The sequence below is a fragment of the Panthera uncia genome, chromosome D2 (genome assembly GCF_023721935.1).
Source record: "Panthera uncia isolate 11264 chromosome D2, Puncia_PCG_1.0, whole genome shotgun sequence".
Classification (NCBI taxonomy): domain Eukaryota; kingdom Metazoa; phylum Chordata; class Mammalia; order Carnivora; family Felidae; genus Panthera; species Panthera uncia.
Genome location: NC_064818.1, coordinates 3,420,869 through 3,441,452, shown reverse-complemented (window position 1 = coordinate 3,441,452; position 20,584 = coordinate 3,420,869). Strand labels below are relative to the sequence as shown.

The following is a 20,584-nucleotide window of genomic DNA, read 5'->3' as shown; positions in this document are numbered from 1 at the left end:
ATATCTGGCTAATAAATGCAGAAGAAATGGAAGGAAGGAATGGATAGGAAATGACTATCGGGGTTGTAACCATCAGGAGAGTCACAGGGACTGCTGTGCCTCTTTAAGGAAGCAGTGAATATTGCCTACAATTCATTTGTTAAAAACCAAAAAAAAAAAAAAAAAACCCAAAAAAAAAAAACCCCAAAAAACCCAGAAAACAGTTAATCAAACAGGGCCTCTAGCTCTCACTACCATTTTACAGGAAATAAAGGAGACAGAACAAGATCTGAAGTGGCCCCTTAAAGATTCAATAGTTGAAACCCACTCTTCAGAAATCTGGTTTCTTTTCCTTTGAATGTTTATTTATTTTGATAGAGAGACAGCATGAGCCAAGGAGGGCAGAGAGATTGGGAGAGAGACAGAATCCCAAGCAGGATCCCTGCTGTCAGAGCAGAGCCTGACATGAGGCTCTAACTCACGAGCCATGAGATCATGACCTGAGCTGAAGTCTGACACTCAACTCACTGAGCTGCCCAGGCGCCCCCGAAATCTTGAACAAATAAACATCAGAGGGAGTCAAATCAGGTGGTGGTGGTGAAGCCTATATTTTAACAGAGACACTTAAAACCCTTTTCAACCAATCATAATAGATGGATCTAATACATTAGGATTCTGATATGAGTAATTCTTTAATATGAATATTGACTGGATATTCAATGATATGGAGGGACTTTTATTAATTTTGGGAGAGTAATAATGGTATTATGATTAAGTTTTGGGTCCTTATTTTTAAGAGACACATATTGAGATATTTTGCGGACGAAATATTGTGTGTCTGACCTGCTTCAATATAATAAGGGAGGGAGTGGGTGAGAGCATTTCTGGGGACTTGGTAATGAACTTGGGTAGTCGCCACTTGGAGAGTCATTATAATCCTCTCTGGAATTTTATGTATGTTTGAAATGTCTGCAGTAAAAGATTAGCATGTTTCCAATATTCCTAGGGTCAAAATTATGAAATGAGTTCTGAAATGGTCCTACTTTCAATATGAAATTGCATTTAAATATTAAGTTCAGTTACAGCATAGTCATAAAACTTACTTTGCAAATGATTTCATTAATAAATTCTTGGTAAAGGAATTATGATAAAATACTTCTTTAATGAATCAAATCTCCCTTCTTTATTACTTTATTCATATGACATATGGCTGAAGACCACGGGACAGCTACTTCTAAAGCAGGGATAAACCTTTAGACCATTAATTAATTAACCTAATTTACATAATGTTCTTATTTTTGCATAGCTAATGAACTAGAGGTTGATTATAGGCCATTAAGAGTCATTAATAAGTGAAACAGTGATTTAAATATATGAGTTTGTATTACAGACTCACGAGGCAGAGGTCAGTCACGAAATGTTAATAACAGTATTAAAAGCATCAGGCATTAAACAAACCAACATTTAGCTTTTAGACTTCATTCACTTCTGAGAGGCTAATTCAGGAACCTGATAACTGGTCTCAGTTCTACAGGCAAACTTGGGCACGTGTAAGAACACTAATGGGTACATTAGCTAAATTTTTATTAGCCTTAGGTTTACATTAAAGTAACGAGAACTAGTTGTAACACACTCACATAAAAGTTATCGCTTTGTCTTTATTCCGAGAATTTGGAGCTGTTTCTTGAAAACTGCCAAGTTCGACGACCTATATATTTAGGTTTTTCTTTCTAAATCTGTTTCTTTTTTTTTTTTCAAATAAAGATGGCAAATACAGTTTTCAAATAGCTTTCATATTTTTCTTAGTTGCAAGAAGGTAGTTTACATTATATAATTTAGAACCACTCTTTTTGACTCCTGGTTCAGACAATTCAGTTGACAATTTGAAGCTTCCTCTATATTTTATAAAAATATAATTGCCTGCAGCTTAAAGATTTTAAAAACTGAAGAAACTGGTCTGCTATTTAAAATTTTTTTAGTGTTTATTTTTGAAAGAGAGAGAGACAGACTGTAAGCAGGGGAGGGTCAGAAAGAGAGAGGGAGACACAGAATCCGAAGCAGGCTCCAGGCTCTGAGTTCAGCACAGAGCCCCATGAGGGGCTCAAACTCACAAATAGTGAGATCATGACCTGAGCTGGTCAGATGCTTAACCGACTGAGCCACCCAAGTGCCCCTGGCCTGCTATTTTTAAACAATTTGATTATGCAAGTGATGAATAATCACTGAACACAACTTAATTTCTTTAATTCCAAAGGTACACCCTGTATAATCTGATTTTTTTTTCAAATGACTTGGTTGTACCTTTATGAGCAAGGTGCAGCTCTCTACCTAGATCAGGAGTCATTATTGTCATGACCATCCACTACTGACCTGGAAGAGGAGATTCGAGGGCACATGGCCTGGTCTCCTTTCTCACACTGCCTGGAGCTCTCTCCCTCTGGCACCTGCATCCTGCTGGGGCCTCTCACTCACTCTTCCTTTTCCCTGCTCCCCCTTCTACAGAGGTTGATTTATTTTTCCTTTTTTTTTAATATGAAATTTATTGTCAAACTGGTTTCCATACAACACCCAGTGCTCATCCCAACAGGTACACTCCTCAATGCCCATCACCCACCTTCCCCTCCCTTCCACCCCCCATCAATCCTCAGTTTATTCTCAGTTTTTAAGAGTCTCTTATGGTTTGTCTCCCTCCCTCTCTAACTTTTTTTTCCCTTCCCCTCCCCCATGGTCTTCTGTTAAGTTTCTCAGGATCCACATAAGAGTGAAAACATACAGTATCTGTCTTTCTCTGACTGACTTATTTCACTTAGAATAACACTCTCCAGTTCCATCCACATTGCTACAAAAGGCCATATTTCATTCTTTCCCATTGCCAAGTAGTATTCCATTGTGTATATAAACCACAATTTCTTTATCCATTCATCAGTTGATGGACATTTAGGCTCTTTCCGTAATTTACCCAAGGGATACAGGAGTGCTGATGCATAGGGGCACTCATACCCCAGTGTTTACAGCAGCACTTTCAACAATAGCCAAATTATGGAAAGAGCCTACAGATGCTGATTGAAGGAGCACCAGCACGGGAAGGACCTGGAGCCAAAGGTCACTGTTTCAGAGTCCCATTTCACCCTCTCTCTGGGCCTCTGTTCTACCAATGGTTAGATTAGATTTTTCTCTGGTCTTCTATACTGTTAAAAAGTTGGTGTGATTATAAAAAGATGAACTCCCTGAAGTGCAAAGGAGTATTACCTGTGTGGATGGAAAAGACCAGCCTTTCTCTCGTTATTAGTAACATCTCCCAGAACCTCTGCTGGGTCCCTTCACAAATTGGCTTTACTTGCTCTCCTGTGCATCCCACAGACAGGTGCGGGAGAAAGATTTTGGAGTGAAAAGATGTGAGCTTCAATCTCCAGGTTTTCATTTACCTGCAGTGTCATTTTTAGAAAAGTCGCTTAACCTTTTCTTATCTTGTCTTTGTAAAATAGGAATAATAATTTTCATCTCCTAGAAATGGACGTGAGTTAAATATCACGCCATGCATAATTTACAATATATGTTAGTCGCTGTTTGAAGATGCATTTTCCACATTTTCCTCTGCACTTAAGAAAATCCGTAAGTACAAGAAGCCACACAATTCAGAGAATGTTGAACAATCCCCTCCCGTTAATAGTACATTCCAGAGAGTTTACCAGTCTTACAGTGAGACTGAGAATAAAGGTTATTCTAACAATAGAGTATACAAAATCTGGAGATGGCATGTTATTGCCTTGATATTTCAGGAGTACGAAATCGCTCCTTGTACTGTCCTGCCTCAGTGGCTGAAGTGGATGTGGAGTCAGCCCTAAGTGCTGATGGTCTCCCAAGCTCTCCCCTGATAACTTTCAGACATGTGTATTTCATTAGGAAATGAGCAGAGGCACCCCAAAATTCTTAAAAGTGCTGAAGTAACATGACTCACTTTTCGAAGGAACTCGGAGATTGGCGAGGACCACTTCCAGGGAATCAGCCTGGACGCGAAGCACATAGCTCGTTCTTGTCTCATAATCCAGAGGGGCATTGACATAGATAACACCCGTGATGTTGTGGATTCCAAACAGACCTGCAGTTAAAACACAGCTTCTTGATCATTTCCTTCACAATATAAGAGGAAAATTAAAAAGTCGCTTTAAAAGCCCTGTGATTTTAAAAGCACTTCTTTTTTTTTAAAGTGTATTTTTGAGAAAGTGAGTGGGGGAGGGGCGCAGAGAGAGAGAGAGAGAGAGAGAGAGAGAGAGAGAGAGAAACTCTCAGGCAGGCCCCATGCTGTCAGCACGGAGCCTAGTGCAGGGCTCGATCTCATGAACTGTGACATTATGACCTGAATTGAAATCAACTGCCGGATGCTTAACCAACTGAGCCACCCAGGCGCCCCTAAATCACTTCTTGTAACAAGAGTAATGTGTGAGGGGTGCCTGGGTGGCTCTGTCGGTTAAACCTCTGCCTTGGGCTCAGGTCATGATCTCACGGTACATGGGTTCGAGCCCTGCATCGGGCTCTGTGCTGACAGCTCAGAGCCTGGAACTTGCTTCTGATTCTGTGTCTCCCTCTCTCTCTGAGCCTCCCTCACTCACACTCTGTCTTTCAAAAATAAATAAATGTAATACGTAATACGTGAAAGTGACAGGAGGCTTTCACAAACTTCAGATTATCATCAGTGCATCCTTACGTGAATACCCTGATTTTACAGTTACTTTGAGATTCTCCTGGAAATCAATGTCTCATCAGTCAATTACATTTGGGAAGCACTGCACACTCAATCAGTCACAGTAGATTTGGATGGTCCTCCACATCCTAGGGGGCATTAGACATTGGTGATATTTAGGGAGGGGGCATAACAGCACAGTGGGAACAAAGAAGAAAGGCAGCAAGAAAAGTAAGATGTGAGCATTGGCTGCAGGGAGAGCAATTTCTAGTTAATGGTTGGTCATTGAAACACTTAGAATTTCCTTGAAAATTGCTTAACGGCATTTATTTATATTCATTCATATAAATATTTAATATTGAATCTTTATGTACTTACTACATGTATATTGACTCTTTCCTGACCGCTTACGACATGCCTGGCCGTCCAGTTTATCAAAAGAGAAAAACAGGACAACAGGTAGACAACAGGAAGCACAAGCGGGGGAGGGGCAGAAAGAGAAAGAGAGAGAGAGAGACAGAGAGAGAGAGAGAGAGAGAGAGAGAGAGAGAGAGGCACAGAATCCAAAGCAGGCTCCAGGCTCTGAGCCCAAAGCGGGGCTTGAACGCACGAACTGCGAGATCATGACCTGAGCCGTAGTCAGACGCTTAACCGACTGAGGCCCCACCCAAGGCACCCCAAATATACCAATTACTTTTAAGTTGGAGAGGATTTTATTAGAAAAATGGGGTAAGTAGTAATTCAATCCAAAATGAATCTCAGAGCCCAGTTTGTTAGTTTATGGCGAAAACAGAGACTGAGGATCCACTCACCCTCTTCGTTTCCTGAGACAATGGAGTACACGATACTCTGATTGATGGCCGCTGCAGAAATGACACCAACTGTTGTGCCTCTGGCAGCAAGTTCGCTCACTGGAGGGGGTCTGCAGGTTTTAGAAGATGATTCATTTTTTACAGTCCATTTGTCAAGACAGAGTTTGGAATTCAATAATACAATGTGTTAGTTTAAGTGTGTCTGTGCGTTTATTTGAATAATACATTTTCTGAAGTTTTCACGGTAGTCCCACATTGAGACGCCAGCCCTAAGAAACTGGGTTCAAAATGATGCAAATGATCTCGGTTACGAATGCCATGTCACCTGCATTATTTTTAATTTGGGATAAAATTTAATTTCAGATACTATTTTATTATCTGCCAAACATCCTACAAAATTCTCTCTACTTGTTTCTCTACGGTACCTTCTGAACTGAAAGCAAGCGGTTCCGATCTGCTCCCTCAACTTGCTAAAGTGTAATGCTGCTCTTGTGTTGTTGACGTTAGCAAACTTAAGCAAATAGCTTCCAGATGACTCTTTCTAGCCCTTATTCTTGCTCGACCGGGAAGTTCTAACGGTTCTAAGAGTATTTGAACAGATGGTGTCACAAAACTCACTTTTCTCTTGAACTCACTTATTTCGCTCAACTGCAGCCATGTGATGCCCTCAGTATTGGGATTATTCACTTAATTTCCAATCTATATTTCCAACAACACAACTGATTCTCAAATTCTCCATTTTATTTTACAATATCGGTCACTCTAACTAGGGTATCCTAGCTTTAATCGTAAGTTAATGAAAATAATCTCGCTTTTATAAAACACAGGTATTTATACTACCCAGATCCAACAGATTAAAAAAAAAAAATTGGCAACCAAGAGGTTTGGACAGCATCTCTGAATCTTTCTGTGGTCTAGCCAATGCAACTTCTGTAACCTTCCTCATCTTTCTTTCCTCCAGCTGACAAGATGAACCCTGCTGTCATTTCTTCCACATGACTTTTTCTTAGGATACTTACTCTTCTAATATCACTGCTTATTTTTTTCTCTATGCTCTCAATTCTTCTCATCTGGATTACACTGTGTGGTTACCCTGTGCTGTCACTGAGCCCTTTGATAACAAATGCTGAACTATAATAACATTCTGGAAAATTAATTCTATCCCACCCTTTATAAACATGTCCAGATTGCTGAGCTCTTTGCCCCTTTAGTCCATATGCTCAGTTAAGTGACCTAAATGTAAATAAAGTGATCTCCTTTACAGATGCTTTAACCCTTAATGGGGGACCATATATATTCAGTATACGTTCAAGACCTATGTTTTTTGTTTTTTTTTTTTTTTGGCTAAATAAACACTAACCTATATAACTTTTAATGAACATGATAAAGTATATATGTACACATGTATTTTGTTCTCGCCTTCCTTTGTTACAGTATCCAAATGTCACTTTGGACAACGACACCTCCTCCATACCCAGTATACGTGGTTGGGGTAAGGTCTCCCCAGGCCCCAGGGTGTATGATAGACTCATTATCCACCTGTGGCCACTGATAGTACTTTTTCTCCTTTGCTCAGTGTTCATGCCTCCTGTAAAACCAATGGCAGTCTTGCCCAGAAATTTTATTTTAAGTGCTAGAAAAAAATGTTTGCAAGAATTTTCATGTTTTTTGATGTTACCCTGTGAGAAGGTTCTTGTTGATCATGATACCAGCACAAATGAAATAACCACAGGCTGGAAATAGATCCCTTGGACTAGTATTCTAAATGCTGCTATACTTAACACGAGGTGAGTTCATCATTTCAGCTACTGAAACACATTGTCTTTTATCTAGGATTTCTATCATCTCCAACCAAAAATGTTCCCACTAATTAAAAAAGAAGATGTTTAGGTTAGAAAAGGAGACATTTGCCGAGGCAGATACTTGTAAAATAAGATATCTGGGATAACACAATTACATTCTATGAGCAATTTATGTACATGTGGGCACAGTGTCAGTTTAGTGAGATAAAGATGCCTCTGGTAATTTGAATGGAGACAAAAAGGAGATATTTACCAAAGCGACACAAAGGCTGGTTTTGATGGGGCTTTTGTATGACACTTTCGTAGGATATTTCAGATGATAAAGGAGACTTTAAAATGATTTGCTGTTTGTCCCATTGCTTAGTGATTGACCATGGTGTGTGTGAGGTCAAACACCTGGAAAGGACTAAAATCAGAGAGTCATGGAAACACGATCGTCTCCAAAATGGACCTCAACGATCGCTCCCCCTGGTATTCCTTCCTTTGTGTATGGTTCTTGTCTCACCCGACAGCCAGGCTGTGGCTGGATGTGAATCAACAGAACAAGGCAAAGAAAATGAGTTGTCACCCCAGTGATTCCATTACATAAGAATGTAGATTGTAGGCTCTGACTCCCTCCCTCGCTGGATTGGATGAAGGGGACAGGGAACTGAGAGTGATGTTGCCACCGCTCAGCAAGGAACTGAGGCCCTCGGCCCAACATCCCTCTCAACTGAATTCCACCACCAACCACATGAGTTCAGAAGCAGCCCTTTCTCTAGTCAAGCCTCACAGGAGACAGTACTCCTGGCCACCACCTCGATTCAAGCCTGGGTGCGACTATGAAAACAGAACACAGGCAACCTACTTTTGACCTTCAAAAACTTCAAGACGATATATGTGTTGTTTTCACTCATCACGTTTATAAAGCTAAGGCCACGTGCAAGAATAATGGACACACGTGGCTTGAATGTTAGGAGCAATGAGTTGTCAAAGTATGAAGATCTTAATGTTGACATAAGAAAATGTTGACATAAGAAATTCTGACATAAGAAAATGTTGACGTAAGAAAACACACATCGGCCATATTCTGGGGTGACCTTCATAAACTGAATTTCCTCTCGTGGAAGTAACATTGCTTAAATTGTTTGCTTGTCTAACTTGTTACTACTCATGAGCTGAGAGCTAAGTTTCATACTTCCCATAATTAATTTCTTGTCTGATTCTTATAAAGTACAGAAATATAAAGTCTGCAGCTAATGTACCTTCAGCTTTAACGTTAGAAAAATGCCACCATTCATTTCAAACTTTAAAAACAACATTTCGGGACGCCTGGGTGGCTCAGTCGGTTGAGCATCCGACTTCAGCTCAGGTCATGATCTTGCGGTCTGTGATTTCAAGCCCCGTGTTGGGCTCTGTGCTGACAGCTCAGAGCCTGGAGCCTGCTTTGGATTCTGTGTCTCCCTCTCTCTCTGCCCCTCCCCCACTCATGCTCTGTCTTTCTCTCTATCAAAAATAAATAAACGTTAAAAAAAAATTCAGGGGCGCCTGGGTAGCTCAGGTCCTGGGGACCCTTCCTAGACATCTTCAGTCAAGCTGGGTCTCTGTCCCCCCCAGGAGATACAGATAAGAGCACTGTAAAGACAGTGGTTCTATCTTTAACAGATATGGGCCGTGAACACTGGAGACACTGGTTTCATCCCTTTAAAACACCTCCAGGAAGGACCTCCAGAGACTCTTCCACAGTGGTGGATCCCAGCGGGGTTGGATGCCCATGGGTACCGCCACACCCCCCATGGAGCCTGGCTGCGATTTATCCCCCGAGGCCAACACTTCGGGCTTTCTTGGGCATTTTAAATAAAACCTCCAGATTCTGAACACAACTCCAACATCACCTAAACTAGCTCTTAAACAAAGCCTAAATGATATTTCAATTTAAGAAGCTCAGGTGTGAGAGATATCAAATTTACATGTGGTTCGGTCATTAATCTCACTATTCGCATTCTCCTTGCCTCCCCTAAATTTTACATGTAAAACGGCTGAATACTTTTTGACACCACACTTTTTTTGTTTTTTGGTTTTTTTTTACAGCAGTTTTCTTTTTTTATAATTGAATTTTTTTTCTAAGTTTATTTATTTATTTTGAGAGAGAGACAGAGAGGGAGAGTGAGAGAGACAGAGAATCCCAAGCAGGTTCCACACTGTCAGCACAGAGCCCAACACAGGGCTCAAATCCACAAACCGTGAGATCACGACCTGATCAAGAAGTGGATGCTTAACAGACTGAGCCACCAGGTGCCCCCAGAGTGGTTTTAGATTTCCTGCAAAATTAAACAGAAAGTATAGAGATTCTATATGCACTCCCACCCCTAGTTGTCCATATTATTAACACCCTGCATTAGTGTGGCTCATTTGTTAAAACTGATGAGCCTGTACTGATACATAATTATCAACCAAAGCCTTTTGTTGACATGAGGTTGTTCTTGCCTTGTATACTTCTATGGGTTTAGACTGATTTATAGTGTCACATAGCCATCACTACAATATCATACACAATAGTTTTGGTGATGTCAATTTCTCCTTTTCTTCAGTTATTCATCCCTCCTTCTGCCTGAACCTCTGGAAACCACTGATCTTTATACTGTCTGTGTACTTTAATGTTTATTTTTGAGAGAGAGACAGAGCACGAGATGCGGAGGGGAAGAGACAGAGAGATACACACACAGAATCTGAAGTAGGCTCCCAACTCAGGGCTTGAACTCATGAACCATGAGATCACGACCTGAACCGAAGTCAGATGCTCAACCTACTGAGCCATCCAGGTGCCCCAGTGCCATTCTATTTTTACTGCTTACATAATATTTTGTACTAAAAAAATTTTTTTTAATCTTTATTTTTGAGAGAGACAGAGTGCAAGCAAGGGAGGGGCAGAGAGAGAGGGAGACACAGAATCCAAAGCAGGGTCCAGGCACTGAGTTGTCAGCACAGAGCCCGATGCGGGGCTTGAAGCCACAAACTGTGAGATCACGACCTGAGCCAACTGACGCTTAACCGACGGAGCCACCCAGGTGCCCCGACTGTCTATATACTTTTGCCTTTTCCAGACTGTCATATAGCCAGACTCATACAGTACATAATCTTTTTTGGACCAGCTTCTTTCCTTCACAATATGTACTTGAGCTTCCCCTGTGTCGTTTGGGGGCTTTATATTTTTATTGCTCAGTCACATTAGACTGTAAGAATGTACAACGAACAGCTGCTTTTGAGTAAGAAGAAAATTGATCAAAATAACTCCAAACTTATCATTTAGAAATCAATCTTTGCAGATGAAGTGGAATGCAGAAAATTAACTGATACATAATGTATATGCAAAATACTTATAATTTTCTTATGGATGCATAAATTAATTCATAGATATCTGTTTAATGTTTCAAATTGGTTATTTGAAAATATAGATGACAACAAATCTCTCTCAATTAAATACATTTTAACATATCTGAATCATCTGAATAATGCCTACATAATTACAGATTTTGCAGTTTTCAGTGGCAGACCCAGTTTTTACAGTATAAATATAGATGAAACAATTATTCTATAATTTAAAATCTACTTTTATTGTCGGGTTCAAGAAGTAACAGTAAAAGTAAATGTTATATGTGTTACATAAAGCTCCTAATTATTTTAAATGCTGTGCAGTTTAGGATATAAAAGTGTGTGTAAATAGATGCTATAAAATTTCACTGGGATTCAATCTCGCTCTATTGCTTTCTTTCTACTGAGAGACAAATCTAATTTATTTTGACATGTCTGAACTCAATATATTTGCAAATCAGTGTCAATTAAGGAACTGTTTTTATATCTACTATAAGGGAATTTAATGAAAATAGGAAGGAAAAAAATCCACTGGAACTTCTATTATTTGTAACCTTGCAGTAACTGCATCAGGGTGATCTGATTTTAAATATTTAACCAAGACAAGTGGTTTTAAAAGAACATGAACCAGGAGAGAAATGGCAGCTTTCCCAGTACTTTTACGGTGGGTTATAGAAAAGAAGATTAGTAAAGAACCAAGTGGTTAGAAACTGCTTTTTGTTTTTTTGTTTTTTTTTGTTTTTACATCTTTTCCAAAGCGTACTTGCTTTTTAAGAGTTTGGGTTCTTTTCAGATCCATGAAGTGTCTCCATGTTGAAGACAAGCAAACCTAAACCCTGAATAGTAATCAATTCCTCAAGTCCAGAAAACTATCTGAAACCCAAACCTGCAGTCTCAGGTGTGTGTCTTCCTTGGTTTCATTTATTGTTCTCATTAACAGACCTTTTCTAATCTCTCTTAGTCACTGGTTCCCAAATTTTATAAGAATTAGCTGAAGAACTTATTAAATTTTCAGATCTTCAAGGCGCCTGGGTGGCTCAGTCTGTTAAGTGTCTGACTTCAGCTCAGGTCATGATCTCACAATTGGTGGGTTCAAGCCCCACATCGGGCTCAGGGCTGACAGCTCAGAGCCTGGAGCCTGCTTCGGATTCTGTCTCCTTCTTTCTCTGCCCTTCCTCTGCTCACACTCTGTCTCTCTCAAAAATAAATACACATTTTAAAAAAATAGTAAAATTTTCAGATCTTCTGGATGTTTAAAGATTCTGATTTAGTAGGTCCATGGGGTCAGACCAAGGAATATCATTTATAAAATTCTGGCCCTCATACTTACTACCTATGGGACCCTGGAAAAATTCTTACCTTTCCTGTTCTTATTTCTTTACCTGTAAAGTGGGGACATTACTTACTTAGAAAATTGTGTACTAAGCCACATGTACAAAAAGCTTTCCTTAAACCTAGCACATCGTAAGTACTCCATAAATTATAGCTTTATTAATACACTATTTTATGGGTTATACATCTGAAAGTTTAGCATAAACATTATAATGATATACAAGCTTGTCTTACAGACAGGAACAATAGAAAATAAAACTTAAATACTTTCCAGCAAAAGAAGTCACTAGCAAAGCACCTAAGACAACTTATTAAATGGGTGCGAATACTTGCAAACGATATATCCATAAGGAGTTAATATTCAAAATACATAAATAACTTCTACATCTCAACATCAAAAAAGAATAATCTAATCTAAAAATGGGCAAATGAATAGACTTTTCTCCAAAGAAGATATACTAACGACCAACAGGTATATGAAAAGATGCTCGACATCACTCGTCAGGGAAATGCACATCATAACCATGATGAGATATCACTTCACACCTGTCAGAATGGCTAAAATCAACAACACAAGAGAAACAGCAGGTGTTGGCAAGGATGTGGAGAAAGGGGACCCCTTGTGCACTGTCGGTGGGAATGCAAACTGCTGTAGCTGCTCTGGAAAATAGCGTGGAGGTTCCTCAAAAAATGAACAGCAGATACATGAGAGTGATGAATCACTGAATTCGACTCCTGAAAACAGTATTACCCTATATGTTAACTTATTACAATTTAAATGACAATTTAAAAAAAGCGTATGTCTGAATATTTTTAAAAGTAAGGATTTTGGACTGAGATCAAAAATTACTTGGTTTGGCCATAGATTCAAGTATGATTCCCACTTTTTTCACATTTAGATCTCCTGAAAAATACTCAGATGGCCTCCTTTCAATCGTAAAGAGACAGTCACATCAATGCTTCTGCTATAGGACACTTATGAGGATTTGCTGTGGTAACTCACTACACCTGCCCTCACCTTCCTACATAGTTCTCAGAGCTTAAACTATGCCACTTGATGTTTCAAAATAAAGGAGTGCATTTCTTCTTGTTTTCAAAAAAAAAAAAAAAAAAAAAGAGAGAAAGAGAGGGAGAAAAGAAAAACAGAATTACGGCAATGCCACATCTGGGGTACACACACAAAAGAAAAGAAATCACTATTTTGGAGAGTTATTTGCACTCCCATATTTACTGCAACAATATGGCTTATCATAGCAGTTTGCTTATCACAGCCAAGACATGGAGACGGCCTGTGTGCCCACTGGTGGATGAATGGATAAAGAAAAAAACAACAACAACACGTATTTTATATTACTGGCTTCTGCTTTGGAAAACTCGCAGTTGTAAATGATTTCTCTGCCTCTCTGAGATTTAAATCTTTTAAAAAGCCAGGACTGTTTCCCTCAAGGACCTGAGTTTGAAACATCATCATGAAGGGAAATAGAGGTCCTGACTCCCACAGGGTAGGATCTGGACTTGGGTGGCAATCACTCCAAATTGTGAGGGTTATGCAGTAACAGGTGATGGAGGCACATAGGAAAAACAAAATTCTGGTCACAAATACCAATCCAGGAGTCATCAAGCATTTATAGGACACCTAGCTTGAGCACAGTACTGTATTTATAGGTAGCAATGACCCTATGATTCATTTACCTGTGACAGCCCCCAGTCGTGCCCATTGCCCTGGTTTAAATTATTATAGGGTATCCCCCTTTACTCTCATTAGTGTCCTACTTTGGGGAATAAATCATATGATCTTCACTGCATTAGACACCATAGGGATACAGTTAAGGGGGAAACGTAGCTCTCTCACTTAAATCTACATTCTACCCAGTGAGATGAAGCACATACGTACTCGGGTTTACTTCTTTCCACTTTGGAGTCCACGTATTTTGCCATTAGTGTAGTAACTCCTGCTTTCCCTTGTTTGCAATCGCCTGGACTATCTCTCCCTGTCAGTCTCTTGGTGTGTGTGTATGTGTGTGCTTTCCTCTTAAATATGCTGTTTAGGGGTGCCTGGGCGGTTCAGTCAGTTGAGTGTCCAACTTTGGCTCAGGTTATGATCTCACAGTTTGTGGGTTCGAGCCCCGCGTCGGGCTCTGTGCTGACAGATCAGAGGCTGGAACCTGCTTTCGATTCTGTGTCCCTCCCCTGTTCGTGCTCTGTCTCACTCTGTCTCCCAAACATAAATAAATGTAAAAAAATAATTTAAAAAAATATGCTGTTTACTGGCCTAGAATCCCGTGTGAAAAGCTGACCGGAAACAACACAGGATGAGAAGATGAGGCAAAAGGGCACAGCCACTGAGCTCCAGAGCACCTTGGAGATGTGCGACTTTGCCATTATAAATCGGTGATAAAAATGCCATGATTGCAAATCAACATTTCAGTCGTGCAAAAATCTACTTTCCTGACGGAGTGGGGAAGCGGGGTGATCTTCCATGAAACACCTCTGCTTGTATCTCTTGCTTCACATCAGTCAGCGTCCTTGGAATCTCCGTGATAACGAACAAGGTCGGTAGTGGGGCTCCTAAGAGCCTTCACATCTGCTCCCCTCCACCCAGTCCCTCCCCAAGATCCATCCTGACGCTCTATGTCAGATCTCGATTTTAGGAAAGTCTCCAGCTTCCCTCCTTCTGGACCTGACTGCACACTGCTCTCTTCCTGGCACAGTCCTGCTTCATTCTTTAGGGCTGTACCTCACCGCTGCTTTATCTGGGAGATTTTCATGTAGGTCTCACCTATGTCTGTCCCTCGCCACTGTCCAGATGTGGCCCGAGCTGCCATTGTCCTTTGCGTGTGATCCCGCGGCTTTCTTTTGACTAAGTCCACACTGGTGCACTCAGACCCCTTCCCGGCTGACGTCCACAGCGGTCAAGTTTCTTTTTAAAGCTCCCATCTACCCTCATCACCTTTAGTCCGAGGTGCTCACCAAGGTTCAGCAGTTTCCCAGTGCTCCGGGAATGAAATGTCGCGGATTTCCGTGTCATGTCACAGCCCTGTCGCTCACTGTCTCTTCTTCAACAGTACTGACCTTCCCCCAATTCCTGGAATGTGTCCTCCTCCTGTCCAGTGAGAACTTCTTATTTCCTCCCAGTTCCTGAGCCCATCACTGCTTCCCACTTATTCACATGTCTGCCATTTGCAGGGAAATCTTCTCTCACGTCCTTTGTGGCTTGCCCCTGTGTGCTCTGTTGGAAGTGCCCATGGGGCCATGTTCCGTTCGTAGATGTCACGTGTCAGTTTGCAGTTTTAACCTGATTGCTATGGTCATTGTTTTGTTCCAAAGGAGTGAGTTCCTCATCACTGGGGTGGCTGTTCCAGGATGTCCAAATGGGACATCTGAAAATGTAGGACTGTAACAGCTCACATGAGTTCTGCCTCTTGTATTCCCAGCAAAAGACCAAGGTTTTGTGTTTGTTTCATTTTTTACTGAGAAAATTAGTGCACTTTTGTGTTGTGTGTGTGTGTGTGTGTGTGTGTGTGTGTGTGTGTGTGTGTTGCTGGAGACAATTACTTACACTTCATTTTTTTTACTTTTACTTTTTGGCATAAGTCTGTACTTGTGTACTGGCAGGGCACCAATAACACGTACATAACCAGTGTTGCTTCTATTCTCGCTGTGTATAAACTCATTTTTTAAAAATGTTTATGTTTTGATAGAGAGAGGGGTGGGAAGGCAGAGAGAGAGGGAGACACAGAATCTGAAGCAGGCTCCAGGCTCTGAGCTGTTAGGACAGCACAGAGCCCTAAGCAGGGCTCGAACTCCCAGACTGGGAGATCATGACCAGAGCTGAAGTTCGATGCTCTACTGACTGAGCCACCCAGCTGCCCCTCACTGTGTATAAACTCCTTGAGAACGATGCCTACATCTTAAAAATCTTTGCATGGCCAACACCTGGGACAAGCCTGTTAAAGAATAATATCACAGCTATTTTTTTAAGCATGTGCTCTGTACTAGGTTCTTCACAAAGCTCTTTGTCTCACATATAAATACTTATACAATATTTATGTCTCTAGGAAAGCTGGCCTCAGGGAGCTTCAGTAACTTCACCAAGTTCAACCAACACCTGCCATCCAGCAGCCATGATTCAAACCTTGGCATTGTTGTATCATTTTGCCTCATAAAGTTTGCATTAATTAATAATAAAATAAAAATAATGTGCCCTAGTATATGTTGCACTTGAACTAAAAAGTTCCCACAGATGTAATGCAATGAGAGAAGAATGGAATCTATGACAACACTCTTTGTATCTGAAAACTTGTTTTCAATTGTAAACAGTGGATTGAAACAATAGCCAAATTATGGAAAGAGCCTAAATGTCCATCAACTGATGAATGGATAAAGAAATTGTGGTTTATATACACAATGGAGTACTACGTGGCAATGAGAAAGAATGAAATAGGGCCCTTTGTAGCAACGTGGATGGAACTGGAGAGTGTTATGCTAAGTGAATAAACCATACAGAGAAAGACAGATACCATATGGTTTCACTCTTAGGTGGAACCTGAGAAACATAACAGAAACCCATGGAGGAGAGGAAGAAGAAAAAAAAAAAAGAGGTTAGAGTGGGAGAGAGCCAAAGCATAAGAGACTCTTGAAAACTGAGAACAAACTGAGGGTTGATGGGGGGTGGGAGCGTGGGTGATGGGTATTGAGGAGGGCACCTTTTGGGATGAGCACTGGGTATTGTATGGAAACCAATTTGACAATAATTTTCAAAAAAAAAATAAAAATAAACAGTGGATTGGTTGATTGATTATTTAGTTATTTATTATAGAGGTTGGGGGGCACCAGAGAGAGAGAGAGAAAGAATCTGAAGCAGGCTCTGGACTCAATGTGGAACTTGTGGGGTCGATGTGGGGCTCAATCCCATGACCCCAGGATCATGACCCTGAGCCAAGATCAAGAATCAGATTCTAAACCAACTGAACCACCCAGGCACTCCTCTAAATAGTGGATTTAATTTTTTGAAGATTGATTGATTGATTGATTGATTTAGAAGTGGGGGAGGGATAGAGAAAGGGGAAGTGAGAAAACCCCAAGCAGGTTCCGCACTGTCAGTATGGAGCCCAATGCGGGGCTTGAACTCATGAACTGCGATCATGACCCGAACTGAAACCAAGAGTCAGTTGCTCAACCTACTGAGCCATCCGGATGCCCTGTCAGTGGATCTAGAAAGAACTGCTCAAACCTGCGTCCTTTGTTGCTGGTGGGCTGGTTTCACTCTGCCATGTGAGCAAATGTCAGACTCTACTATAACCTTGAAGAATGAAGGAGAATTAAATTCCGTGCGGATACACAGGGAGCCTATGAAAGCAGTAATGAAGACCGCTGGAGCTACTCTTTTCAGTAGTTAACAAGGCAAAATCTATTACCTTTGAGGCAAGATTTTAGTAGTGCCATAAAAGCACAGGAAATGTTATCTTCAGGTAAAGTCAACTCTCATATTGGACAATAAATCTAAATTAAAATAGTAAACAACCCTAGCAAACAAGTAAGGCCCTCTGCATTTATTTTATATGATAGTAAGAGTTTTCAGATTGTTTTTTTCTTCTTTAGTTTTTGGAACCAAGACCAAAAGTTCTTCCTAAACTATTGTACTTATTGATTAAAAATCTTTTCTCAAAGTCCCATGTCCAAACCTGTGCGGTTTATACGAGAATAATGGCAACACTCCTCAATGTAAGGTAACTTTAATTCTCTTGACTAATGGGATGGTCACCAGAGCAGCTCACCATTTCCTTGGCCATTGTGATAACATTGTTTTCATTTTTCACAGCATATAAAAACGGATTTCTGGATTTTAAATTACACTTTTTCTCTGTTTTTGCATATCAGGAGGTAGACTGTTAATCCTTTTTAGTTCTTCATAAAATCTACTCTTTTTATTCTTTAATATAAAGCCTTTTGAGAAACTTATTTTAAATATAAATGGTATGAGATTTTTGCATTGCCATTTATTATAAGATTAATTCAAATTGACCAGCAGAGTATCAATCTTTTACCTTATGAGGGAAACCAAAAAGATTATTTTCTTTATTTAAGGTATTTGAATTTTTGAAAGATGTCAAGATATTTATATGCATAATATTCTTATTTTGGAGTTAATATATTAAATGTGAAGAACACTGGAAATTAAATATGACTCAATATTTTTCTAAGAGTTAGCAAATATCAACTTTTTCAAGAGGTTAATAAAAATACCTTAGGAACATTTGCCTCTTCTCTTTGGTATACATGCAAATATAAATTTTGAATTTCTGTTTTCATGGAAATTACATTTTAAAACACAGGAATCCTTAAAAATGAATATAAATGTGGCATTAAATCACACAAAGTTTAATAATCAATGTTGATACACTTCCATTTTAAATAAATACCAAGGTATGTCTATATTGTAGCATATTTGTTTGGAAAATTTGTAAATAATTGTCTTTGGTAAAATTTTTGATAAATTGTATAAGGTACTGCATTTTTCATTCAAAATCAATATTCACATTTGGACTCCATGATCTATTCCAGATGTGCTGACCTTTCCATGATATTTACCTCTAGAACCGAGGACAAGTGAGTCCCTGTGTGTTTAGTCCATCATCCTGGGATGAAGGTCAAATATTCTTCGAATGCTAACTCACTTGACCTATAGGAGTCAATCTATTCTTAAGTAATATGTGTTTGAACTACTATGAGGATTTTGATGCTTCTGTCTGGATTAAATGAAAAGATAACATAAAATGTACTTTCTGACTATGACACTATGACTATTTTCCTGAAGAGCCAAGTAGATAATTGACTAAACCCTCTTATCAGATATGGCCACGTGGCAGCAATGAGAGTGCCCCAACAGGTCTCCAGTTACAGGAGGTGCCCTTGACCGAGGTTCCATTGCTGTGCCCTGAAGTCCATGGCTGTGTTTACGTGCAGGCCACGCTTCCTAGGTGCCCCTTCCTGATTGTGATTCAGAAAAGCGGAGATGCTAAGGTGGGTCCCTTCCTAGGAGACAATGGACTTCTCCAACTTGTGACTATCGTTTGAGGGATCCCTGATCATCATGCAGAACGTATTGAAATGACACAGTGGCCACTTCAGTGGCACACCAGCCTAGGATGTTCTACACAAATTTCTGTCTTCTTCCCTCGAGGTCAGAATGAATGTGGTTTGAAGGTTCCCTAGGTTTACTCTGCTCTCTGCTCATTTCTCTCACAAAAGTATTTTCCCTAAAGAACCTGTTAAGTCTCATCTGGATGTTTAATTGCTAGGGGATGGACCAAAACTAACACAGGAGATCACGGCACTAAAGTTTAAGAGGGAGTATTAGTATTTCAGAAGATATAAATTAAATTTAAAATATCCATGGACATTTAGAAATCCAATTCTAGGGAAAGTAAAGACATTTAAAAAAATGTTTAATAAAGAGTCTTAATATATAATACAATAAGGATTAATGTATAGAAATATTAAAATAAAGAAGAATAAATTGAATAGATTTACTATAAATTGATTTTTGTAGAGACAAAAAAGAAAATCTTAAGGGTTATAATTAGCCATTATGTAAATATTATAACGAGGAGGAAGAGTTTGTCATATGTTGTAAGATACACTAAACTAGTATAAGAAACTATAATTGACATTTATTTCAGGTCAGCAACCACATGGTTAATATAATTTTTTTTATCACATTAATGGCAGACGTTGCCAAGTATACAGAATTCTTTTTCCCAATAAGAATGATCCCTGTCAAGATACCTGCTAATAATTGATAGGAGGGCATTATTGGTCACCTGTCTTAAATGAGGAGTTTAGCTCAGTTTCAGACAAAGGGCAAGAGGACATGCCACCCCAAAATATGCCACTTTGTCCTATGGATTATTTTGAGCTGTAGGCACTCAAATGATAGCAAATACGAGGAGATCCTTTTCTCTGAGCTACACTTATCTGCCTAAAGACAGATCCTCCAACAGGAGCTCAAATGTCATGGATCCCCTCCCCAGGAGTTTCACTGACCAGGGAAATGGAGTTGCCACAGGAGAGCACATGTGAAGATGGACACACCAGCAATCGATTCTTTCAGGGCCCACCCCTCTTTCCTAAACATCAGTTACTCTTCCCTGAGAGGCCTTTACCCCCCTCCCCGTCCCCTGTTAAGATGGTATTTGATCCTGAAGTTTAAAGCCACCTGTTTGTGTTACTTATCTTTCCTGGGTGTCTCTCATGTGTACATGAAGTATGCATGTTAACAGACTTCTCCTTGTTTTTCTTTTGTTAATCTGTCTTTTGTTACAGGAATCTCAGTCAAGAACTAGGAAGGGGAGAGGGAAAATTAATTTTCTTCCCCTACACAGTCATACTACTTGAAAGAGGAAGCGGATGCTAAAACTGATGAAGGCTCAGAGAGAAATGCATAGAACAAAATTAAAGGAACAAATATAATAACAATAATCTCCCCACAGGGAATACCTTCCCAATATCCACAATTATGTGAAGATTGAAAGGGTGAGTTCCTCACAACTTTGTGGCAAGGATATCAGAAAAAGCAATTATTAAATTATCAGGCTGACTACGTGATCCCTATGGGCAGTTTTGCC

The 20,584-nt window shown here is 39.9% G+C and overlaps 1 protein-coding gene across 1 annotated transcript in view; it reads right to left on the bottom strand.

Moving 5' to 3' along the window:
- The window catches only part of PCDH15 (protocadherin related 15), a 741,840-nt gene that overhangs the window by 136,295 nt on the left and 584,961 nt on the right, over positions 1 to 20,584 (bottom strand). Inside the window, exons 22-23 of the mRNA XM_049646661.1 lie at positions 5,473 to 5,582; positions 3,938 to 4,078 (exon numbers count right to left, since the gene is read on the bottom strand). Coding sequence (XP_049502618.1) covers positions 3,938 to 4,078; positions 5,473 to 5,582 — 251 coding nt within the window. The remainder of the gene's footprint in view (positions 1 to 3,937; positions 4,079 to 5,472; positions 5,583 to 20,584) is intronic.